At 50.4% G+C, this 26,137-nt stretch overlaps 1 protein-coding gene across 2 annotated transcripts in view; it reads left to right on the forward strand.

The window, feature by feature from the left end:
• The window catches only part of ITGAL (integrin subunit alpha L), a 246,993-nt gene that overhangs the window by 80,146 nt on the left and 140,710 nt on the right, over window positions 1–26,137 (forward strand). For both annotated transcript variants that reach the window (XM_073649043.1, XM_073649044.1), the window contains exons 4-6: window positions 10,443–10,507; window positions 21,211–21,325; window positions 23,392–23,522. In XM_073649043.1, the coding sequence (XP_073505144.1) occupies window positions 10,443–10,507; window positions 21,211–21,325; window positions 23,392–23,522 (311 nt within the window). The remainder of the gene's footprint in view (window positions 1–10,442; window positions 10,508–21,210; window positions 21,326–23,391; window positions 23,523–26,137) is intronic.

Genomic DNA, 26,137 nt, shown 5'->3' on the forward strand with positions numbered 1-26,137 from the left:
ATAATGGGCACCACATAGTCCTCCATACAGTATAATGGCCCCACATAGTCCTCCATACAGTATAATGGGCCCCACATAATCCTCCATACAGTGTAATCGGCCCCACATAGTCCTCCATACAGTATCATGGGCCCCACATAGTCCTCCATACAGAATAACGGCCCCATATAGTCCTCCATACAGTATAATGGGCCCCACATAGTCCTCCATACAGTATAATGGGCACCACATAGTCCCCCATACAGAATAATGGCCCCACATAGTCCTCCATACAGTATAATGGGCCCCACATAGTCCTCCATACAGTATAATGGGCACCACATAGTCCCCCATACAGAATAATGGCCCCCCATAGTCCTCCATACAGTATAATGGGCCCCACATAGTCCTCCATACAGTATAATGGGCCCCACATAGTCCTCCATACAGTATTATGGGCCTCACATAGTCCTCCATACAGTATAATGGGCCCCACATAGTCCTCCATACAGTATAATGGGCCCCACATAGTCCTCCATACAGTATAATGGCCCACATAGTCCTCCATACAGTATAATGGGCCCCACATAGTCCTCCATACAGTATAATGGGCCCCACATAGTCCTCCATACAGTATAATGGGCCCACATAGTCCTCCATAGAGAATAGTGGCCCCACATAGTCCTCCATACAGTATAATGGGCACCACATAGTGCTCCATACAGAATAACGGCCCCATATAGTCCTCCATACAGTATAATGGGCCCCACATAGTCCTCCATACAGTATAATGGGCCCCACATAGTCCTCCATACAGTATAATGGCCCACATAGTCCTCCATACAGTATAATGGGCCCCACATAGTCCTCCATACAGTATAATGGGCCCACATAGTCCTCCATACAGAATAATGGGCCTCACATAGTCCTCCATACAGAATAATGGGCCTCACATAGTCCTCCATACAGTATAATGGCCCCACATAGTCCTCCATAGAGAATAACGGCCCCATATAGTGCTCCATACTGTATATAATGGGCCCAATATAATGCTGCATACAGTATATAATGGCCCGATATAATGCTGCATGCATAAAATAATCAAATACTCACCTCTGCGGTCCCCGCAGGTCCGGTATACTCAGCGCCTTCTGACTCTGCAGTGCTCAGGACAGAGGGCACACGGTAGTGACATCATTGCGCCCTCTGCCCTGAGACGTCAGAATCAGAAGACGGTGACGACACTGGAGCTGCGGGTGAACGAGGAGAGGTGAGTATTTGAGTAGGAGCGTGGGGAGTATTTGAAAGGGGGGGGCTCCCCCCGACTCACGGGCCCCATAGTGTGCCTGTGTCCCTTCCCCTATGGCCCCAGCACTTGCCTGGGTGCGTCGGGTGGTGACGCTGGATATGGTCATCACAGCGGGTCACGTCTGTGTGTGCATGCCTATGCGTCCCGTGCTTTTAAAGGGCCCGTGGCCCTAAAAATGTTTTTCTTTTCCTCTCCTTCTTCTTTCTCTGCGGCCCATTGGGCATTTCACCGGAACCCCTCCAGGCCGGTCCGACCCTGGTTAGGACTCAGACATAACATTATAGCCAGCCCATTTAGTGTGTTCTGGGTGGATCCAGTTTGCGCCTTGGCCACACAACTACAGGTCTTGTTTCTGGAGGTCGCAGAGATTAGGGACCAACAGCAGCATGCACATTCGGCTGCTTCTAGTGACCGAGGTCATCGGAATTCCACGTTGGGACCTAAGGTAAAATTGCCTGATTGCTTTGCCAGAGACAGAAGTAAGTTCTTGTGTTTTTCTGCTTCATGTAAGTTATACTTCCGTTTTCGTCCAGTACCCTCTGGGTCCGAGAATCAACAAGTAAGCATTATTGTGTCTTTACTCCGTGGAGGTCCACGGGCCTGGGCTTTTTGTTTGCTTGAGGATTCTCCGGAGTTGTCCTTTGTAGAGCTATTTCTCTCGTCTTAGTCTCATTTATGACGAACCTGACAAGGTCGCTGTAGCTGAATCCAAGATCCGTAGATGGTTCAGGGAGGTCGTAGAGCTGAGGATATCTGCTCTGAGATCAGACGTTGGCCTGTGGAGACCTCTTGGAACAAACCCTGCTCTTCGGTGTCAGTTCTGCCAGTGACTGTCGGATCAGATGAAGGACAGGATGACTTCCAATTCCTGTCCACAGTCTTTGGAGGAGGCTAGGACCCTCGCTATACGTCTAGACAGACATCAGAGGGATAGCGACACATTAGAAGGTGTTTTAGTAACGTCTCCTTTATCAGGTGAGATTGGTGTTTGCAGGGACCCTAGATGGGGTACAGTACATGGAGCACCTACTCGTTCTTGTTTATATTGTGGTCATTCAGGTGGTCAATGTCTAAGTACAAACCTTTAGTGTGAAGTTGCCGGTTCCAAGAGTCTGAAATGACGTCTGGTACAAGCTTCAGGCTTTTCTTACCGGTGTCCCTGGAGGCTACAACTGGTTTTATTTTCCCACACCTGCATTTGTGGAGTCAGGTTCTCCTTTGAACCTTACTGACTATGACTTTGCTGTAAACTGTGGTTATAATGTCTTTCCTCTCGGTCTTCCCATTCAGGTGTCAGCGATTGATAATTCTCCTCTTTCTCAAAGCCATGTTACCTCAAAGATCGAGAATGTATGTATGACAGTAGGGGAACCACACACTGAGACCATTACATTTATGGTGTTTCCTTCTTTACCTGCAAAAATAGTGTTAGGCTTACCTTGGTTAGTTCAGTCTTAAGGCGACTCTTGTTTTTCTGGTTGTTTCTCGAAATCCTTGGCTTCTGTGAGGTCTCCCCTTCCAGGATTCATTCAAGGCTTTGATGATGTGTTCTCGGATGTGAAGTTCTCCCTCCGCATAGATTGTGTTATCGAATTCATATCAGGTGCTACCATGCCTAAGTCTTGTTTGTTTAACCTCTCACTTCCTGAGATGGAGGCTTTGAAAGAGTGTCTGGTCAAGGGTCATATACGACCTTCCACCTCTCCAGTTACCGTTAGGTTTTTCGAGAGTTGTGTCCATGCCAGGACTTTAGAGAGATTAATAAAATCACGGTTCGCACTCCCTATCCTTTACCCCTCATACCGGACATGTTTAATCAATTAGCTGGAGCTAAATGGCTTTCTAAACTTGACTTGAGGGGGGCATATAACCCCATATGTATTGAACAGGGTGGCAAGTGGAAAACCGCTTGTAATACACCTGAGGGTCTGGTGATGCCATTGCAGCTGACCAGCGCTCCAGTGGTTTTTCAGAATTTTATAAATGACATTTTTTGTTCTCTGGTGGGTAGATTTGATCTATCTAGATGATATATTAATTTACTCACGTACTCAGAAGGTCCACCGTGAGCATGGCCGGCAGGATCTCCAGATTCTTTGTGATAAACTGGAGAAATGCCATTTGGAGGTACAACAGGTTCAGTTCTTGGGTCTTCTGGTTTCTGCTTCAGGGTTTCAGATGGACCCCGTTAAGGTACAAGCCGTCCTTTATGGGGGCAACAAAGTAACCTGAAAGCTTTGCAGAGATTTGTAGGCTTTGCAAATTATTTCTGGAAGTTTAGTAACCGGTTTGCGACTTTGTGCCGCGGCGACGTTTGTCTATGGTCTGTGGTTTTGCTCTGATCAGGACCGCCTGATAACCCGGGGATTCCGGTGCAGAACGCTGGCTGTGACCCCTGACCTCATTGATACAGGTTCAGGTCCAGAATACGTCAGCATCATGTCAGCCAATGAGAGCAATCACTGGGAACGTTTGTTGGGGAAAGAAGGGTTAGGCTTAACCCATTTATCACATGGTACGTAATAGTACGCACCGCGTCATAACCCCCGGCTCAGCGCGGGCTCCGGTGCTGAGCCCGCACTAAACCAGGCACATGTCAGCTGATCTATACAACTGACATGTGCCCGCAACATTCGCGGGTGGGATCGCGATCTAGCCACAGCTGTTAACTAGTTAAATGCCGCTGTCAATCTCTGCGCAAACCGGATGCGTGTCACTTACCCCGCCCATTGGTGACCCCGTCACATGATCGCGGGTCACCGATGGGTTGGCTCCAACCTCTTCAAGCCACCTCTGTGTTTTCTGTCGTTCTTCCTGGGACCCGCTATGAAATGCTCATGAGATTTTGGCATTTTAACAATAGTCAATGCCTGCCCAGAAATGCCTCAGAACATAACTATATAAAATCAGACCCATCATGGAATACTTGACAGAAAAGTTCTTAAGGTTATACACTCCAACACAAAACATTTTTGTCAATGAGCCCCTTGAAAAATTTAAAGCAAGACTGCACCTCAAGCAATTTATTCCATCTAAGAGGGCAAGGTTCGGATTAAAGCTCTATAAAATGTGCGAGAGTTCAACCGAATACACATCAGCTTTTCGCATTTACGAAGGGAAAGATAGCCAACTAAACCCACCAGGATGCCCTACTTATCTGTCACTGGTGTATCAGAGGTCACAGACAGTCGCCCTGCAGTCGGTTGCAGGAGATCTCTACGTTTGGCATTACAGACATCTTCTTAGATGAGAGGCTGTCTCTAGGACCAAGCGGCTGCCTCCCTCTGGTAATTAGCTCCATGGCCTGGGTGTAAATCTACCTGGTGTGTCTGAGAGGGAGGTGTCGGCGATATTCATTACTCCTTGTGAAGGCTTAGCAGGAACAGTACTTCTTCCTCTCTGGAGTTTGAGGCCGAGTTCGCATTTGTCTGGAGTCGTCTAAAGCTAAGCATTCTTCCCCTGTTTGTCTACCCTTGTTGTCTATAGAGTTTAGTGGAGATCGACTAGTGCTCATCTCCTCCCATCCCTAGTAGTAGCCATATGTCAGGGAAAGACAGAGCGAGGCAGGCGCTGAAGATCCAATACAGGGACGGTAGTTGAGACAGTGTGACGCTAGACCAGACTAGGAGGTCTCCACTTCCCCCTTTCCCTCTTCCCTCTGTGTTGCACTAAGTCTTTTCCACATCTGGCGTGACATTATCTGGGGACATCTGGAAAAAATCGTTTGGAAGCAGATAAGTCAATTTTTGCAAAAAAGGCTACAAACTGTATGTAGACAATTACTACACCAGCATACCCCTATTTAAAAGTCTGGTTGAACTTAAGAAAGGGGCTTGTGGGACCATTCGTAAAAACCATCAGGGGTTTCCACAATCATTGGTCAACGAAAAGTTCCAAAAAGGGCAGTCAGGGGCTGTACGCAATGGAGAGCTGCTTGCCCTCAAGTATAGGGATAAGAGGGATATTTTTGTCCTCAGCTCAATCCACACAGATGCCACAAGGGCCGCTGTAGACCTAGGATCCACCACTCCGAAGCACAAACCTGTGTCAGTCATTGACCACAACAAACACACGGGGGGGGGGTGGACCATGCAGACCAGGTTCTACAGCCATACCAGGTATCAAGAAAGTCCTATACCTGGTAGAAAAAGGTAGTCATTTATTTGTTTCAGGTGGCCACATACAATTCTTTTGTGTTTATACAAAAAAGCAGGAAATTCAGATACTTTCCTTGATTATCATTGAAAGGTCATTGAATATCTTGTTTTTGAAAGTGTTGGCCGCTCATCCATTAGGATCTGAGGATGTGGAAAGACTCAGAGCGACATTTTATTGCACTAATTCCAGCAACAGAGACGAGAAGGAACCCGGAGAAGATGTCGTGTATGTACTAAGAGAGTAATGAGGCGTGACACCCGCTACTATTGCCCACAATGCCCATCATTGCCAGCCTTATGCCTCACTGACGGCGGTAACATCTTCCACACAGAACCACGTCTTTAAACTGTATTAATTTATCCCATTTTGTCTTTCAAGCATTTGGTTTAGTTAGTGAATGTCACATTCGATTAGAGCTCACTGAACAATTCCCGCGGTGGATGTCTCCAGAATCTAAACCTTCCACTGCTGCTTGTTTCTGGAAATCATCCACGGAGTTAAAATGGTCACTACACCCATAGATGAATTCCCAGAGGGGTGTCATTTCCAAAATGGGGTCACTTCAGGGGGGATTCTTCAGTACTGGTACTTAGCAGCTCTGAAAAGTGCCAGAACAGCAGAATCCCCCCTGAAGTGACCCCATTTTGGAAATGACACCCCTCTGGGAATTCATCTATGGGTGTAGTGACCATTTACCTATCTACCTATTTTCCCATGTAAAATCTGAGGTTGAAACAACATTTTAGTGATAAAAATGTAATTATTTTTTCTTCACCGCCCAATAGTATACATTTCTATGGAACAGCTGTGGTGTCAGTATGATCACTTCACCACTAGATCAATTCATTCAGATGAGTAGGTTGTAAAATGCAGTCACTTTTGGGGGGTTCCGCTGTTCTGGCACCTCAGGGGCTCTGAAAATGTGACATGTCACCCACAAACCAGTCCAGCGTAATCTGCTCTCCAATGTGGTGCTCCTTCCCATTCTGAGCTTTGCACTGTGGCTGAAATGTTTCCAACCACATATGGGGTATCAGCGTACTCAGGAAAAATTGCATAATCGACTGTGGGGTCCATTTTCTCCTTTTACCCTTGTGAAAATTAGAAATTTGAGGCTAAATCAAGTTTTTCCTAAAAAAAAAAAAAAACTTAATAATTCAGTTTCATATCCCAATATTTTACAATTCTGTGAAACACCTGTGGTATCAAGATGATCATCACACCAGCAGATGGATTCCTCAAGGGGCATTGTTTCCAAAATGGTGTCGCTTGTGGGAGGTTTCCACTGTTTAGGCACCTCAGGGGCTCTCCGAATGTGACATGATATCCACTATCGATTCCAGCCAACATTGCATTCCAAAAGTCAAATTGAGCTCCCTCCATTCCGAGCCCTGTTGTGCTCCCAGACAGTAGTTTTCCCCCACGTATGGGGTATCAGTATACTCAGGAGAAATAGCATAACTCATTTTTGGGTCCATTTTTTTTTGCTACCCTTGTGAAAATAAAAAATTAGGGGCTAAAATTGCATTTTTGTGGGAAAAATGTGTTTCTTAATTTTCTTGGCTCTGCATTATATAAAATTCTGTTTTTGTAAATTTTGTTGTAAAAATCAGAAATCGCTGGTCAACTTTTAACCCTTATAACTTCCTAACAAAACAAATGATGCTTCCAAACTTGTGCTGGTGTAAAGTAGACATGTGGGAAATGTTATTTATTAACCATTTTGTGTGACTATAACTCCCTGATTTAAGGGCATAAAAATTGCAAAATTTTCAAATTTTTCGCCAAGTTTCAGATTTTTTCTCAAATAAATGGAAGTGATATCGAAGAAATGTTACCACTATCATGAAGTACAATATGTCACGAAAAAACAGTCTCAGAATCAGGGGGATCCGGTGAAGCTCCAGAGTAATTACCTCATAAAGTGACAGTGGTCAGAATTGTGAAAATTGGCCCGGTCAGGAAGCTTCGAAGCGAAAGGGTTAAGATACCTTCTTTCACCATGAGTTTCGTAGAAATGCGAGGTGCAGAAGAAATTCCGAATGGTAGACAACGAAACTGGAAGTGTAAGATCTTCCTCTGATCTCTCGCCGCAAACTGGAGGTATTTTTTACATGAAGGGTGTATAAGTACGTGGTAATAGGCACTTTTTAGGTCTAAAGTGCACATTATCGAATCCTTCTTTCTTAGAGTTATGATTGATTTTAATGATTCCATTTTGAATGGCTTGTGTAAGACCCACTGATTTAATGGTTTTAAAATTATGATCGTTCGAAATTCTCTTCCGGGCTTTTTTATGGAGAACAGGCTTGAGTAATGGCCCTGATATTGTTGGGATCGTGGAACTTGTACCACTTACCTCTAAGTCTAGGAGCTCTTTTATATCTTTTAGGAGTCTTTGATGGACTCCAAGAGACTGGGCAGATGTTAGACAAAACCTCTTGGGAGGTGTGTGGGGTACATTTTATTCTGTATCCCAGAGAGATTGTCTGAAGTATCCATTGATTTCTGGATACTCCCTGCCAACCCTCTAAGAAATATTGAAGTCTCCCACCGACGCTTCTGTCGTCATTGTCTCCCTATGTTAGGGCCTGGATTGATAAGGGAGCCTATTCCTCTACCACCCTTACGATGGCTCCACCTGCCTGTCTTCCCTTTCCCCCTGTAATCCTGCCGGGGATGAGAGCTGGCCCTCCGAAAGGAAGATGTCTTCCTCAGTTTCTCTTCTGAAAAACCTCTTTTGATATCTGAAGCTTTTTCTAGCAGGTCATCTAGGACAGGCCCAAACACCTGTAAGCCTGGGAAGGGAATGGAGCACAATTTATTCTCCGAGTGGTTATCTCCTGACCACGTCTTCAGCCATAGCGCTCGTATTACAGTATCGGACAGCGCCCCGTTACTTGCTGCGAAGTGAACCCATTCCGCAAAGGCATCTGCTATAAAAGCAGATGCCATCTTAAGTAGGGGTAGTGATTCCAAAATCTCCTCTCTAGGGGTTTTATTTTTTTATATGATTCTCTAAATCTTCTACCCAGAGAATCATTCACCTGGCAACAGAAGACGTGCTATATTTGTTTTGATGATGGCTGAAGATCTTTAAAACTTGAGGAATCCTCGAATGGAATAGAGGTCTTCCTAGCAACTTTGGCCACCAGTATATCGATTTTTGGAATTTCTTCCCATATTCTGGTTTCTTCCGGGTCAAAGGGAAGGCTGGCTTTAAAATCCCTGGGATCACCAGCTTTTTTTCCTACATTTTCCCATTCCTTAAGGATCATAGCAGTGATGTGATTATTAACCGGGACGACCCTTGTGAAGACACGGGGTCTTCCATGGGTATAATTCTGCTCAGACAACACAGGGTGAGGGTGAAACAGCGCGGCAATACTTTATTGAACCACCAAACAGGCAATAAACACACAGAACAGTTCCAACAAATACCCAAGATGGTGGAACATTACACAGTCCTCATCCTTCCTTCTCCGCCCGCCTGGGATAGCACAGCTGCGACTTTGGAACTTTCAGGGCCAACTACCTCAACCAGTGGCCCCCCGCTTCTGGTGGGCCCCCACAGAGAGAAGGTAGCGGCAAGCTTAGGAAGTTAGCAGACCATCGACGTACAAGGCAAGGAAACCTGAGGGTCCCACCCTGGCCTCTCTGAGAGTTTCCATGGGGCCAGATGACCAGCTGGTCCCAATCTGGTTTCTTCGAATCTCTCCATGGGTTCCAGGTGACCGGACGGTCCCACCTGGCAACCTCAAACAACATATCCATGGGGCCAGGTGACCTCATCATCCCAACCTGGTCTCCCCAAATGTATCCATGGGCTCTCTGATGGTCAATGGAGCAGATCCGTATATTTCCAGTCAGGGCCATATACCCTTAGGCTGGAATCATGTAGAATCCAAATCTATGTCTCTTTGGGTAAAGCCATGCTACCAAACTGATGGTCTGAGAGAGTCTGATCTTTGATTCTCCTTGTAAAGTCTGTTTCAATTCTCTGTTTCAAATTGCTTTGCAGCAGGATGAAAAAAAAATCTTTTTTTATATTTACATATGTGGCTAAGGTCATCAGTCACAGGTCAAAGGTAAAGGTGCAGGGCTCACTCAGGTCTCATTGTTTGAGCTAATCAATTTACATAGTTGGTATAGCAGGGGGCTCTTGTAAATAAACATCTAGCTAGCTTAGTATAATATGCAATTAGCATACTAACAAACATCATTGTTCACAGACCAATAGAAGACAACATTGAGGGTTATACAAATACTGGTCTGTACTTCTTGACCAGCTACGGAAATACACATACATTCACAAATCAACAGAAACACAATAGTGTATTTCTCTTGGCTTAACAAATCTAACCGTCTGGCTGATTAAGATTATAAGCTGTATGGTCACAACCCTCTTTCTGAGGACTCTTAAACCCCCAAACATCTCATTCTGAAACGACAATGTTTCACAGGTGTCATCAATTTTCATGGTTCCTCTCACAGCCTGTAAGAGTGTATCCCACACTAAATCTCCCCCACACTAACTCTCCACCCCTCCCCCAATATTAACTCTCCCCTCCCACAGAGTAAATCTCTCCCACAATATCCCCCCTTCCCACCTGTTATATTGAATCTTCGGTGTCTTCAGCTCAACTGGAGCGCTTACCACCAATGTTGTTTGTGTGGTGGCGAGTGACGTCAGCAGTGTGATCACATGACCTGCTGAAAGACGCGAGTACAATTGTTTACTGGGAGCCGGCGCGCCGCAGCTTCTTGACAGCCGGCTCATAGAATAGCCGACTCCCAGTCTGGGGGCGGTAAAGTGCCGCCACTGGGGGAGATGACTTGGACTGCTGCATTAGGCGGTCTGACAGCACCCCCTGCTGGCTGTGCTCGGGATGCAGATACGCCTCTGCCATGAAGTGCACTGGTGTATTACGGGGAGTGCGGTGCCTTTATACCAGTGGATATTCTGCAACGTCTCTTCTCTCTCTCTTGCTCTTAGATCGAGGGAACACGTCTCACCTCGGCCTGACCCTGGAAGTGGAGCCGGTGACCCGCCGTTGTCTCGTATGTGACCGCTCTTCTTCTACCGATAATGGGGATCTCTTCCACATGCAGCTGTTGCCTAATGTAGTTGAGGTTTTATTGATGGAAACTGCTTGTTCTTTAAATGTCTTCTGTCAGCTCAGAATGACTGTCCAAACCAAGCACAGGTGCTCGGGGCACTGTCACGCGGCCAAACAGTTCAGTGCACCTTCCCAGCTGTTTTCCCTCTATCCCCGTCCCCCTCTTATTTGATTGACAGTTTTGGCTTTATAGAGGGTGGAGATAGATGGCAGACAAGTAGGTGGCAGGGTGCACAGGACTGGCCGCACCATGGTGCACTGAGCGCTTGTGCTTGGTTTGGACAGTCATTCTGAGGCCCTTCATTGTCGCTCATTTGTGGCGATCTCAGGCTCTGCTCCTCCATCACAAAGATGAACATTAATGTGCAGAACCCCATCCCACAGGACGCTCTCGCCACTACTGATGTCACAGGGCAGGGGGCGACCATCAGAGAGAAGGCACATTCCACGTACAATGAGGGAAATAAGTATTTGATACGCTGCTGATTTTGCAGTTTTCCCCTCTACAGAGAATGGAGAGATCTGTAATCTTTATCGTAGGTCACTTCACCTGTGAGAGACAGAATCTAAGAATAAAATCCAGAAAATCCCATTGTAGGATTGTTACATAATTAATCTGCATTTTATTGCATGAAATAAGTATTTGATACGATAGAAAAACAGAACTTAATATTTGGTCCAGAAACCTTTGTTACAATTACAGAGATCGGACGTTTCCTGTAGTTCTTGACCAGGTTTGCACACACTGCAGCAGGGATTTTGGCCCCCTCCTCCATACAGATCTTCACCAGGTTTGCACACACTGCAGCACGGATTTTGGCCCCCTCCTCCATTCAGATCTTCTCCAGATATTTCAGGTTTCGGTCCTGTCGCTGGGCAACATTGAGTTTCAGCTCCCTCCAAAGATTTTCTATTGGGTTCAGGTCTGGAGACTGGCTAGACCACTCCAGGACCGTGAAATGCTTCTTACGGAGCCGCTCCTTTGTTGCCCTGGCTGTGTGTTTCGGGTCATTATCATGCTGGAAGACCCAGCCTCGACCCATCTTCAATGCTCTTACTGAGGGAAGGAGGTTATTGGCCAAAATCTTGCGATACATGACCCCATCCATCCTCCCTTCAATACGGTCACTTCTAACCACATGACCTTGTCCCATGCCTCCTCTGAATCTTCCAGATGGTCACTGGTGAACTTCAGATGGGCCTGGACATGTGCTGGTGAGCAGGGGGACCTTGCGTTACCTGCAGAATTGTAATCCATAACGGTGTACTGTGTTACTAACGGTAATTGTGATGAACCTGTAGCCGCCATCTTGGTAATGATAAATCATATCCAGGGATGGCCACACTTCAGCAGCCCCCACCCTTGGGACCTTCTGTTAAAACGTCAACTAGATAGTTTCCCCCCATCCAGGCTCCTGTAAGATAAGAAGCCTACTTAACACTTGAATGCTAGGAGCTTCAAAGACTTCGAGAGGAAACACAGCCAGCAGGGGGGGGTGCTTCGTCTATCTGTACCTGACCATTTGTCCCATAGGACTAGTTTCTTTGTCTGTCACAAGCATGGAGGCATAAGATATAGAAACATGAATAGTACACGCATGTTGCGTGGGATGGGCCAATAAAAAAATATCACGGCGTCCCGGAGCCATTGCGCACACAAGCCTCCGCGGTAGACGTTTGTACGTGCTCTGGAAGCCAAGATATAGCGCGGAGCCATTCCTGAGGACCGTATGGTATCATAATTGATATCAAAAGGTCGGTTACGGCGGCCCGAATCCATGGGAACCCCTGGGGGTATCATGAGACCATCCCAGAAGAAGTTATTGGGTTCCTTAGAATTTGGGCTTCTGATCGAAGTTAGACCTGAGGGTGGAGACTGAGCCAGCTGACCTCACCAGCAGTGGGCGGGACGGGGCAGGTAAGATAGCAGGACAGACAAGAGATAAGTCAGTCTTGACCCAAGAGTGGTGTGCTGAACATCTGAGCACCAGCTGAGGCCACCAAGGGGAGGAGCAGTTTGACCATGCGGTGGTAGGCCTCAGCCTGTAACAAAGAACCGTGCCTGCGACCGCAGAATCCTCTCCCTGCGTCACAAGAAAATCAAGAAACCGGTAACTGATATGCTGTGGTGATTCTGTGTGTTGTATTCCATTGTTGTATAGTTTAGCCTGACCTTATACCTGTGTATATTTAGTTGTATATCGTGTATCTAGTGTATTATTATAATCAATTACCTCAAGTAATTGTGGGCCTGCCTTTTATTCTGCATAACGAACGCACGTCCGTGTGAGCTCGGCTCAAGCCAAAAACGCTACCCAGGGTTGGTTCCTGACCCGATATAGGCCCATTCACGGACTGGGCGTATATCTAAAATAGGGACTGGTGGCAGCATACCAACTGGGGATTGGGGAAGGCTGGTAGTGACGGTCGGAGGTTCAGATATATATATTCCTGGCGCGGCCAAGGAAGATATATATACCGCCCTCACTACAGAGGGCCCCGATACCCAGTAGGTTACAGGACAGTCTCCCTGGCGACCGCTTATCCTAGGTGCAGTTCCTTGACTGACCTGAGGCTAAGAGGGCGCTAGCGAGTTGTGCTGTGTAGTGACGTTACGGTTTAGTGACGTTGAAGGGATAACACTCTACCGTGTTCCCTGCGCTGGTTGCAGCTTCCTGGCACTACTTTCTCTAGGTGCAGTACCTTGACTGACCTGAGAGGTAAGGGGGCGCCAGAGAGCTGCACCCACCGGCCGGCTTTCATCACATTGGTGGCAGAGCGGTGGGATTGCAGAATAATAGTGTTGTGGGACCCCTACTCCCAGGCACTAAAGACTGCCAGTGGTAACTTCCACTGCTGGAGTCTTAAGGTCAGCCCAACATTAGACGGTCAGGCTAAAAGTATAACAAGGTGTGTGCAAACTCAGGGTTGCAGCGGTGTCGGTTACCAAGATGGCAGACGGCACCAGGAGCAAGACCCTGCAGGAGGCTAATGCTACGGTCCGTGTGGCAGGAGGGGAGGACATTGTTACTCATGGCGAGGAGGAGTCCAGCCCGGGCACCTCAGGGAGCCAGTCCCCAGTATACGGTCCCGCAGTGGGCTGCCCACCACCTACCCAGCCCAGCCTGTCCAGATCACAAGCCCTTTTACAAGCGGCTATGGCAAGTCTCCAGTCTCATGGCGATGCCGTCTACAAAACCCTCCTGGCAGCATCAGAGAAGGCAGCGGAGGAGGAGCGCGAAGCTGCGGAGCGCCGGGAGGCTGCGGAGCGTGCAGAGCGGGCTGCAGAGCGCCGGGAGGCTGCGGAGCGTGAAGCTGCAGAGCGTGCAGAGCGAGCTGCGGAGCGCCAGCACCAACTGGACCTGGCCCAGCGGGGGCTTCCGCTAGAGCAACCAACCCATCAGGAGACCAAGTCGTCCAAAGTCCGAGCTGAGGACTTCCCTCTACTGGAGAAGGATGGGGACCTGGACTCCTTTCTGGTGGCATTTGAACGGACCTGTCTTCAGCACCATCTGGCCCGGGATCAGTGGGCCAGATACCTGACCCCCCGTTTGAGGGGTAAGTCCCTGGATGCCTTGGGGGACTTACCTGCCGGGGAGGTACAGAACTACGACTGCATCAAGCGGGCCCTGATCCGGCAGTACAACCTCACTCCCGAGTCGTACCGCCAGAAGTTCCGGAGCCTGCTGCGTGGCCCCAAGGACACCTGGACCGATCATATGCGGGCGCTGTTGAGAGCCGCAGAGCACTGGACCTCGGGTCTAGCGCTTACTACCCGCCAGGAGGTCCAGGAACTGTTCGTCACGGAGCAGTTCTTGTGGAACTGCCCAGAGGACCTCCGACAGTTCCTCCGTGACCGAAAACCAACAGGGGCTTCTGCTACAGCCGCCCTGGCAGACGAGTATGCCAATAACAGGGCGCCTGAGCTGAAGAAGTCTGCCAGCAGCACCTGGAGAGGGGGTAAGCCCAGTCATGCCCCTGTTTCCCCGGCCCCTAGAACACAAGGGGTGTATCCCCCTGTTGCCCTCTCCAGGCAAGGACCAGACGTAAGACGTTGTCATCTATGCAACAAACCAGGACACTTTAGGGCTGAGTGTCCCCAGCGCCAAAAGACCCCATCCCAGTCCCAGAGAGCGCCCAATGTTTTGTGTGTGGGAGGGGGTGGTGGTAGGTCCCTGGACAACATCCAACCCGTCACCATAGGCCGTTCTGCGGTCATGGGACTGCGGGACACGGGCGCTGAACGAACACTGGTACGGCCTGAGGTGGTGTCCCCCCAGGACTTGGTACCAGGAAAGACTCTTTCCGTCTCCGGGGTTGGAGGCGTGGAGCCGGCACTTCCCGTTGCCATGGTGTATTTGGACTGGGGTGCCGGAAGGGGGATGCGGGAGGTGGGAGTAACGCCAAATATTCCCGCAAATGTTTTATTAGGGACCGACTTGGGGCGTCTAGTATCGCAGTATGTACCCTCTGAACCCCCAAGTTCGGCCCCCCAAGAGTGTATTGATTTGTCTGCTGCTAATGCCAACCATGTTGTATGTAGTGTGTGTCCTGCTGAGGGGGAGGGAGTGAAACCTGAGGGTAACACCTGCACAGACACAACACAAACAGGGTTAGTGAAAGCAGGTGGGGAGTGTGGGGATGCCCGCAGAGGTGCTCAGCCGGCGTGCCGTGACCTCTTGTCCTCCGGTGAGGGAGGGGGCGGGCAGGATTCTGTAGAGGGAAGCTCAGGGATGGAGAGGGGGGCAGCTACCGGCAGTGTAGGGCTCCCAGGGGTATCCAGGCTGCTGAGTATAGGCCCACTGCAGGGGGAGGAACAGGCCATGGGAGGTGGGGGTGTCCCAAGAGAGGAGCCGCCAGGTAAGACCCCAGGGCAGGAGTTCCCCACATCCGAGATGTCCAAAGGCCTAGGAAGCCTGCCTGATCGGGCGGCTTGGTCAGAAACAGAGGGGAAGCAGGCACTACCCACGGTCACAGCGGTCATAGCCGCTGTCACCAGGAGTGGGAGCGTCGGAGCCCAAGGAGCCTTGCAGAGGTCCGACGGCTTCCCCACTTCTGACCAAGTGTCTGCCGGGTCAGACAGCGGCCAGGTGACATGCCCGGAGGGGCTGACGGAGGATGTGGCAGTTTCGTCGATTCTGGCCACATCAAGTCAGGAATTTCAGGCTGCGTTGGAAGCAGACGACAGCCTGAAAGCTCTCAAGGAACAGGCGGCACAGCCTCCCATGGAGTCAGACTGCGAGCGTGTGGTCTGGGACCAGGGACGGCTGTACCGGGTAACGGTCCAGCAGGGTTCACCGGAGGCGTGGCCCAGGGACCGACAGTTAGTGGTACCCTATCCGTTCAGGGCGGAATTGTTGCGGATCGCACACGAGATTCCGATGGCCGGACACCTAGGGATCGCTAAAACCAAGGCCAGGATAGCTCAGCATTTCTACTGGCCTGGGATGGGAACCGCGGTGGGTGCCTACCGCCGTTCGTGTGACACCTGTCAGAGGGTGGGGAAGGCGGGGCCGCGCCCCAAAGCCCCACTGGTAACTCTGCCAATCATCGAAGAGCCTTTCTCGAGGGTCGCTGTGGATCTTATTGGACCTCTGTCCACTCCCAGCCACTCCGGGAAATGCTTCATACTCACGGTAGTGGACTATGCCACCCGGTACCCGGAAGCGGTAGCTTTGTCGTCCATTCGGGCCGACAAGGTGGCTACCGCCTTACTGGAGATCTTCTCCAGAGTGGGTTTCCCCCAAGAAATGCTCACCGACCGAGGGACCCAGTTCATGTCGCGGCTGATGGAGTCCCTCTGTAAGCAAATGCAGGTGCAACATCTGGTGGCCAGCCCGTATCACCCACAGACTAATGGCCTGTGTGAGCGGTTCAATGGCACCTTAAAGCAGATGCTTAAGATGTTGGTCGACTCCCACGGGAGAGACTGGGAGCGTTACCTCCCACACCTCCTATTTGCTTACCGGGAGGTTCCGCAGGCCTCAACGGGGTTCTCCCCCTTTGAGCTCCTGTACGGGCGACGGGTACGGGGCCCCCTGGCTCTGGTGAAGGAAGCATGGGAAGGGGATTTGGCCACCCCCGAGGTGTCGGTCATCGAGTATGTCGTGCGCCACCGGGACAGGATGATGGCCTTGGCAAAGCTGGTGCAGGACAATATGGCCCAGGCCCAGGCCGACCAGAAGCGGTGGTACGACCAGAATGCTTGTGAGAGGACCTACCAGGTGGGTCAAAAGGTGTGGGTACTGGTCCCCGTACCACAGAACAAGCTTCAGGCAGCCTGGGAAGGTCCCTACTTCGTGCACCAGAAACTCAATGCCGTCACCTATCTGGTCACCCTGGATCACGCCCGTGGAAGGAGGAAGGCCTTCCACGTGAACATGATGAAGGCTCATCATGAGCGGGAAGCGACTGCCCACCCAGTGTGCAACCTTCCCGAGGAAGGAGAGGTAGAAACCCTCCTGGATCTGCTCACCCAAGCCAAGGCGGGTGGGTCCATCGAGGATGTGGGGGTTGGCCACCAGCTCACGGAGGACCAACGGTCCCAGCTGGGGACCACCCTGCACCCCTTCCGGGGGCTGTTCAGCAGCCTGCCCGGAAGGACTGAGATGGCTGTCCACGACGTGGACACTGGCGATCACCCGCCGATCCGGCGTTCAGCATATCGGGTCTCTTTCGAGGTGCAGGGAAACATGCGCCAAGAGATAGACGAGATGCTGAAGCTGGGGGTGATCCAGGCATCCAGCAGCGCGTGGGCCTCGCCTGTAGTCCTCGTACCAAAGAAGGACCGAACTACACGGTTCTGCGTGGACTACCGGGGGCTCAACGCTGTAACGGCCACCGATGCGTTCCCCATACCACGCATCGATGACCTGCTCGATCGGATGGCCGGGGCTAAGTACCTGACCATCATGGATCTGAGCCGGGGGTACTGGCAGATTCCTCTGACCCCCGCGGCAAGGGAACGCTCTGCCTTTATCACCCCTTTTGGACTGTACGAGTCCACAGTGATGCCATTCGGCATGAAGAATGCCCCTGCCACTTTTCAGCGGATGGTCAATACGCTGCTTGAGGGACTTGAAGGGTACGCGGCTGCGTACTTGGACGATATTGCAGTCTTCAGTCCCACTTGGGAGGATCACCTAGAGCACCTGCGGCAGGTGCTCGGTCGGATCCACCGGGCAGGCTTGACCATCAAGCCGGAAAAGTGCCAGCTGGGCATGAGTGAGGTCCTCTACCTGGGTCACCGGGTAGGCGGGGGGGTTCTGAAGCCAGAACCGGGGAAAGTGGATGCCATCGCATCCTGGCCCACTCCTAGGACCAAAAAGCAGGTGATGTCCTTCTTGGGGACCGCCGGGTACTATAGGAGGTTCGTCCCACACTATAGCACCCTGGCCAAGCCCCTGACGGACCTCACCAAGAAGAAGCTGCCCGTCGCAGTCGACTGGACAGTCGCCTGCGAGACAGCTTTCGGGGCACTCAAGGCCGCCCTAAGTAGCTCCCCTGTACTGCAAGCTGCCGACTTCGACCGGCCGTTTGTGGTACAGACCGACGCCAGTGACTTTGGCCTCGGTGCTGTGCTAAGTCAGGTCAACACGACAGGCCAGGAACATCCTGTCTTGTACCTGAGCAGGAAGCTACTGCCCCGGGAGGTGGCTTACTCCACGGTGGAAAAAGAATGCCTGGCAATTGTATGGGCCCTGCAGCGTCTGCAGCCCTACTTGTACGGGAGCCATTTCACCGTGGAGACGGACCACAACCCCCTCAGCTGGTTACACACGGTCTCTGGGTCGAATGGCAGGTTGCTACGCTGGAGCCTCGCTCTCCAGCAGTACCACTTCTCCATTCGCCACAGAAGAGGCCGTGACCACGGTAACGCTGACGGGTTATCCCGGCAAGGGGAGGGTGCAGAAGGACGCACGGGGGAACACAGGAATGTGCTACCCCCTCGCGCCCTCGTATAGGGGGAGGTGTGATGAACCTGTAGCCGCCATCTTGGTAATGATAAATCATATCCAGGGATGGCCACACTTCAGCAGCCCCCACCCTTGGGACCTTCTGTTAAAACGTCAACTAGATAGTTTCCCCCCATCCAGGCTCCTGTAAGATAAGAAGCCTACTTAACACTTGAATGCTAGGAGCTTCAAAGACTTCGAGAGGAAACACAGCCAGCAGGGGGGGGTGCTTCGTCTATCTGTACCTGACCATTTGTCCCATAGGACTAGTTTCTTTGTCTGTCACAAGCATGGAGGCATAAGATATAGAAACATGAATAGTACACGCATGTTGCGTGGGATGGGCCAATAAAAAAATATCACGGCGTCCCGGAGCCATTGCGCACACAAGCCTCCGCGGTAGACGTTTGTACGTGCTCTGGAAGCCAAGATATAGCGCGGAGCCATTCCTGAGGACCGTATGGTATCATAATTGATATCAAAAGGTCGGTTACGGCGGCCCGAATCCATGGGAACCCCTGGGGGTATCATGAGACCATCCCAGAAGAAGTTATTGGGTTCCTTAGAATTTGGGCTTCTGATCGAAGTTAGACCTGAGGGTGGAGACTGAGCCAGCTGACCTCACCAGCAGTGGGCGGGACGGGGCAGGTAAGATAGCAGGACAGACAAGAGATAAGTCAGTCTTGACCCAAGAGTGGTGTGCTGAACATCTGAGCACCAGCTGAGGCCACCAAGGGGAGGAGCAGTTTGACCATGCGGTGGTAGGCCTCAGCCTGTAACAAAGAACCGTGCCTGCGACCGCAGAATCCTCTCCCTGCGTCACAAGAAAATCAAGAAACCGGTAACTGATATGCTGTGGTGATTCTGTGTGTTGTATTCCATTGTTGTATAGTTTAGCCTGACCTTATACCTGTGTATATTTAGTTGTATATCGTGTATCTAGTGTATTATTATAATCAATTACCTCAAGTAATTGTGGGCCTGCCTTTTATTCTGCATAACGAACGCACGTCCGTGTGAGCTCGGCTCAAGCCAAAAACGCTACCCAGGGTTGGTTCCTGACCCGATATAGGCCCATTCACGGACTGGGCGTATATCTAAAATAGGGACTGGTGGCAGCATACCAACTGGGGATTGGGGAAGGCTGGTAGTGACGGTCGGAGGTTCAGATATATATATTCCTGGCGCGGCCAAGGAAGATATATATACCGCCCTCACTACAGAGGGCCCCGATACCCAGTAGGTTACAGGACAGTCTCCCTGGCGACCGCTTATCCTAGGTGCAGTTCCTTGACTGACCTGAGGCTAAGAGGGCGCTAGCGAGTTGTGCTGTGTAGTGACGTTACGGTTTAGTGACGTTGAAGGGATAACACACTACCGTGTTCCCTGCGCTGGTTGCAGCTTCCTGGCACTACTTTCTCTAGGTGCAGTACCTTGACTGACCTGAGAGGTAAGGGGGCGCCAGAGAGCTGCACCCACCGGCCGGCTTTCATCACAGTAATGTTTGAGACTGTGATCCCAGCTCTCTTCAGGTCATTGACCAGGTCCTCCCGTGTAGTTCTGGGCTGATTCCTGACCTTGCTCAGAATCAACATTGCCTCACGAGGCGAGACGTTTCATGGAGCCCCAGACCGAGAAAGATTGCCAGTCATCTTGTGTTTCTTCCATTTTCTAATAATTGTGCCGATTGTTGCCTTCTCACAAAGCTGTTTGCCTATTGTCCTGTGGCCCATCTCAGTCTACAATTTTGTCCCTGGTGTCCTTAGACAGCTCTTTGGTCTTGGCCATGGTGGAGAGGTTGGAGTGTGATTGATTATGTGTACAGGTGTGTTCTATACAGGTAACGAGTTCAAACAGGTGCAATTAATACAGGTAATGAGTGCAGAGTAGGAGGCTTCTTAAAGAAAAACTGACAGGTCTGAGAGAGGCAGAATTCTTGCTGGTTGGTCGGTGATCAAATACTTATTTCATGTAATAAAATGGAAATTAATTATGTAACAATCCTACAATGGGATTTTCTGGATTTTACTTTTAGATTGAGTTCCCCACAGGTGAAGTGACCGACCATAAAGATTACAGACCTCTCCAGTCTTTCTAGGGGGGAAAACTTGCAAAATTGTCCATGGATCAAATCCTTATTTTCCCCACTGTATATGGGGAGACATGAGGATACCACCACTCTCCAAGGGGAACATTGGAGGAAAACTGAAGATTACAGATGAACTCCTGCCACACCAGGATCAGAAGACTTGATTCCTGCAGGGTAAAGGGTGGTGGCTGAGATGGTTATGGACCACAGGAAGCATTTGATCAGCAGAAGCTGATACCTACAGTATAAAGCATGGTCATGGCTGACATCTTCTGGATTGGGACTACATTAGTGCCAGTAGCTCCACCAAGGAATGATTGAGAAAAGGTCATGGTGGGTTCCTGAATATGAAAGCCTAGATGTAAATCTCATCACAGGTGGAAAATTCTCCATGAAGGAGGGAGAACATCTCCTGCCGGATGTCGGAGGTGTATCTGGGCCGAAGGATCTGTGCACTGCGACTGAGGAACAGATAGTAAAAAAAGAAAGAAGTTTCCCATTGGGGCACATTCTCGTTCCTGTTCCTTTATGCAACACTGTCAGTCGCAGAGGGTCTCCAAGTATCCAACCTTCTGATCCGTCTCATCTGTTTGCCTCCAGGTTTGTGGCTTTGCAGAACCTCATGACTGTTCCCAGACCCTGTACACAAATGGCGCCTGCTACACTGTGGACTCCGGTCTCAGAGCATCTGAGAAGAGTACCCCTGGTTATCAAGGTGGGCAGCATTTTTTTCCTGTTCTGGCCTCTCACAGCCTGTGTCTTCCTCTCTCCTCACCTACTGCCTGTCCTCTCACAGCCTGTGTCTTCCTCTCTCCTCACCTACTGCCTGTCCTCTCACAGCCTGTGTCTTCCTCTCTCCTCACCTACTGCCTGTCCTCTCACAGCCTGTGTCTTCCTCTCTCCTCTCACAGCCTGTGTCTTCCTCTCTCCTCACATACTGCCTGTCCTCTCACAGCCTGTGTCTTCCTCTCTCCTCACATACTGCCTGTGTCTTCCTCTCTCCTCACATACTGCCTGTCCTCTCACAGCCTGTGTCTTCCTCTCTCCTCACATACTGCCTGTCCTCTCACAGCCTGTGTCTTCCTCTCTCCTCACCTACTGCCTGCCCTCTCACAGCCTGTGTCTTCCTCTCTCCTCACATACTGCCTGTCCTCTCACAGCCTGTGTCTTCCCCTCTCCTCACATACTGCCTGTCCTCTCACAGCCTGTGTCTTCCTCTCTCCTCACATACTGCCTGTCCTCTCACAGCCTGTGTCTTCCTCTCTCCTCACATACTGCCTGTCCTCTCACAGCCTGTGTCTTCCTCTCTCCTCACCTACTGCCTGTCCTCTCACAGCCTGTGTCTTCCTCTCTCCTCACCTACTGCCTGTCCTCTCACAGCCTGTGTCTTCCTCTGTCCTCACCTACTGCCTGTCCTCTCACAACCTGTGTCTTCCTCTGTCCTCACCTACTGCCTGTCCTCTCCCAGCCTGTGTCTTCCTCTGTCCTCACCTACTGCCTGTCCTCTCACAGCCTGTCTTCCTCTGTCCTCACCTACTGCCTGTCCTCACCCAGCCTGTGTCTTCCTCTGTCCTCTCCCAGCCTGTGTCTTCCTCTGTCCTCTCCCAGCCTGTGTCTTCCTCTGTCCTCTCCCAGCCTGTGTCTTCCTCTGTCCTCTCCCAGCCTGTGTCTTCCTCTGTCCTCTCCCAGCCTGTGTCTTCCTCTGTCCTCTCCCAGCCTGTGTCTTCCTCTGTCCTCTCCCAGCCTGTGTCTTCCTCTGTCCTCTCCCAGCCTGTGTCTTCCTCTGTCCTCTCCCAGCCTGTGTCTTCCTCTGTCCTCTCCCAGCCTGTGTCTTCCTCTGTCCTCTCCCAGCCTGTGTCTTCCTCTGTCCTCTCCCAGCCTGTGTCTTCCTCTGTCCTCACCTACTGCCTGTCCTCTCACAGCCTGTCTTCCTCTGTCCTCACCTACTGCCTGTCCTCACCCAGCCTGTGTCTTCCTCTGTCCTCTCCCAGCCTGTGTCTTCCTCTGTCCTCTCCCAGCCTGTGTCTTCCTCTGTCCTCTCCCAGCCTGTGTCTTCCTCTGTCCTCTCCCAGCCTGTGTCTTCCTCTGTCCTCTCCCAGCCTGTGTCTTCCTCTGTCCTCTCCCAGCCTGTGTCTTCCTCTGTCCTCTCCCAGCCTGTGTCTTCCTCTGTCCTCTCCCAGCCTGTGTCTTCCTCTGTCCTCTCCCAGCCTGTGTCTTCCTCTGTCCTCACCTACTGCCTGTGTCTTCCTCTGTCCTCACCTACTGCCTGTGTCTTCCTCTGTCCTCTCCCAGCCTGTGTCTTCCTCTGTCCTCACCTACTGCCTGTGTCTTCCTCTGTCCTCACCTACTGCCTGTGTCTTCCTCTGTCCTCTCCCAGCCTGTGTCTTCCTCTGTCCTCTCCCAGCCTGTGTCTTCCTCTGTCCTCACCTACTGCCTGTGTCTTCCTCTGTCCTCACCTACTGCCTGTGTCTTCCTCTGTCCTCTCCCAGCCTGTGTCTTCCTCTGTCCTCTCCCAGCCTGTGTCTTCCTCTGTCCTCTCCCAGCCTGTGTCTTCCTCTGTCCTCTCCCAGCCTGTGTCTTCCTCTGTCCTCACCTACTGCCTGTGTCTTCCTCTGTCCTCCCCTACTGCCTGTGTCTTCCTCTGTCCTCTCCCAGCCTTTCTCTTCTATCCTGTCTCCTAAACCTATTGCGGTATTTCAGCACAGCCCGTGTCTGACGATTTCCTGCCACATGTGTAGTCTGATTGTGTGATCGCCATTCTTATCTTTGATGTCTGTCTAGAGTGCCAGAAGGCTGAGGTGGACCTGTGTTTCCTCTTCGATGACTCTTTCAGTGTGGGGAATCCAGAGCTTGAGGGTGTGCGGAAATTCCTCCTCAGCGCAATTCAAAACCTGAAGAACAGTACTCTGAATGTAAGAGACCTGGCCGGCGACAGGAAAATATCTCTGCCTCCATTGAATTTTCCTCCAAAATGTCTATACATCCCCTGAGTGTCTCTACTCAACTCCACTTTCTCTCCAGTCATCAGAAATCTGCTCACTTCACCTTCACACCCATCAGTTTCCCATCAGCCTCCAATATCTCCATTCTCCATCCACCATCACTTACCGACATCTCCATTCTCTACCCTCTTCCTCTATCACATACCGACATCTCCATTCTCTACCCTCATCCTCTATCACATACTGACATCTCCATTCTCTACCCTCCTCCTCTATCACATACCGACATCTCCATTCTCTACCCTCTTCCTCTATCACATACCGACATCTCCATTCTCTACCCTCCTCCTCTATCACATACCGACATCTCCATTCTCTACCCTCTTCCTCTATCACATACCGACATCTCCATTCTCTAACCTATTCCTCTATCACATACTGACATCTCCATTCTCTACCCATTTCCTCTATCACATACCGACATCTCCATTCTCTACCCTCCTCCTCTATCACATACCGACATCTCTATTCTCTACCCTCCTCCTCTATCACATACCGATATGTCCATTCTCCACCCTCTTCCTCTATCACATACCGATATCTCCATTCTCTACCCTCTTCCTCTATCACATACCGATATCTCCATTCTCTACCCTCCTCCTCTATCACATACCGACATCTCCATTCTCTACCCTCCTCCTCTATCACATACCGACATCTCCATTCTCTACCCTCTTCCTCTATCACATACCGACATCTCCATTCTCTACCCTCTTCCTCTATCACATACCGACATCTCCATTCTCTACCCTCCTCCTCTATCACATACCGACACCTCCATTCTCTACCCTCCTCCTCTATCACATACCGACATCTCCATTCTCTACCCTCCTCCTCTATCACATACCGACATCTCCATTGTCTACCCTCCTCCTCTATCACATACCGACATCTCCATTCTCCACCCAATTTCTCCTCCATAATCACATACCGATATCTCCATTCTCTACCCTCCTCCTCTATCACATACCGACATCTCCATTGTCTACCCTCCTCCTCTATCACATACCGACATCTCCATTCTCTACCCTCTTCCTCTATCACATACCGACATCTCCATTCTCTACCCTCTTCCTCTATCACATACCGACATCTCCATTCTCTACCTTCTTCCTCTATCACATACCGACATCTCCATTCTCTACCTTCTTCCTCTATCACATACCGACATCTCCATTCTCCACGCTCCTTCTCCTCCGTCATCACATACTGATGTCTCCTTTCTCCCCCTTCCTCCATGACATACTGACATCTTGTTGCTCCAATGTCCTCCTCCATCACATACCGACATCTCCATTCTCCACCCTCCTCCATCACATACCAACATCTTCTTTCTCCATCCTCCTCCATCACCTACTGACGTCTCCTTTCTCCACCCTCCTCTATCACATACCGACATCTCCATTCTCCATATTCCTCCTCCTCCTCTTCAATCACATACCGACATCTCCTTTCTCCACCCTCCTCCTGCATCACATACCGACATCTCCATTCTCTACCCTCTTCCTCTATCACATACCGACATCTCCATTCTCTACCCTCCTCCTCTATCACATACCGACATCTCCATTCTCTACCCTCTTCCTCTATCACATACCGACATCTCCATTCTCTACCCTCTTCCTCTATCACATACCGACATCTCCATTCTCTACCCTCCTCCTCTATCACATACCGACATCTCCATTCTCTACCCTCTTCCTCTATCACATACCGACATCTCCATTCTCTACCCTCCTCCTCTATCACATACCGACATCTCCATTCTCTACCCTCTTCCTCTATCACATACCGACATCTCCATTCTCTACCCTCCTCCTCCATCACATACCGACATCTCCATTCTCTACCCTCCTCCTCTATCACATACCGACATCTCCATTCTCTACCCTCTTCCTCTCACATACCGACATCTCCATTCTCTACCCTCTTCCTCTATCACATACCGACATCTCCATTCTCTACCCTCTTCCTCTATCACATACCGACATCTCCATTCTCTACCCTCTTCCTCTATCACATACCGACATCTCCATTCTCTACCCTCCTCCTCTATCACATACCGACATCTCTATTCTCTACCCTCTTCCTCTATCACATACCGACATCTCCATTCTCTACCCTCTTCCTCTATCACATACCGACATCTCCATTCTCTACCCTCTTCCTCTATCACATACCGACATCTCCATTCTCTACCCTCTTCCTCTATCACATACCGACATCTCCATTCTCTACCCTCTTCCTCTATCACATACCGACATCTCCATTCTCTACCCTCCTCCTCTATCACATACCGACATCTCTATTCTCTACCCTCTTCCTCTATCACATACCGACATCTCCATTCTCTACCCTCTTCCTCTATCACATACCGACATCTCCATTCTCTACCCTCTTCCTCTATCACATACTGACATCTCCATTCTCTACCCTCCTCCTCTATCACATACCGACATCTCTATTCTCTACCCTCCTCCTCTATCACATACCGATATGTCCATTCTCCACCCTCCTTCTCCTCC

The sequence above is a fragment of the Phyllobates terribilis genome, unplaced genomic scaffold (genome assembly GCF_046119375.1).
Source record: "Phyllobates terribilis strain yellow unplaced genomic scaffold, ASM4611937v1 Scaffold_9__5_contigs__length_417890890, whole genome shotgun sequence".
In the NCBI taxonomy this organism is placed as follows: Eukaryota; Metazoa; Chordata; class Amphibia; order Anura; family Dendrobatidae; genus Phyllobates; species Phyllobates terribilis.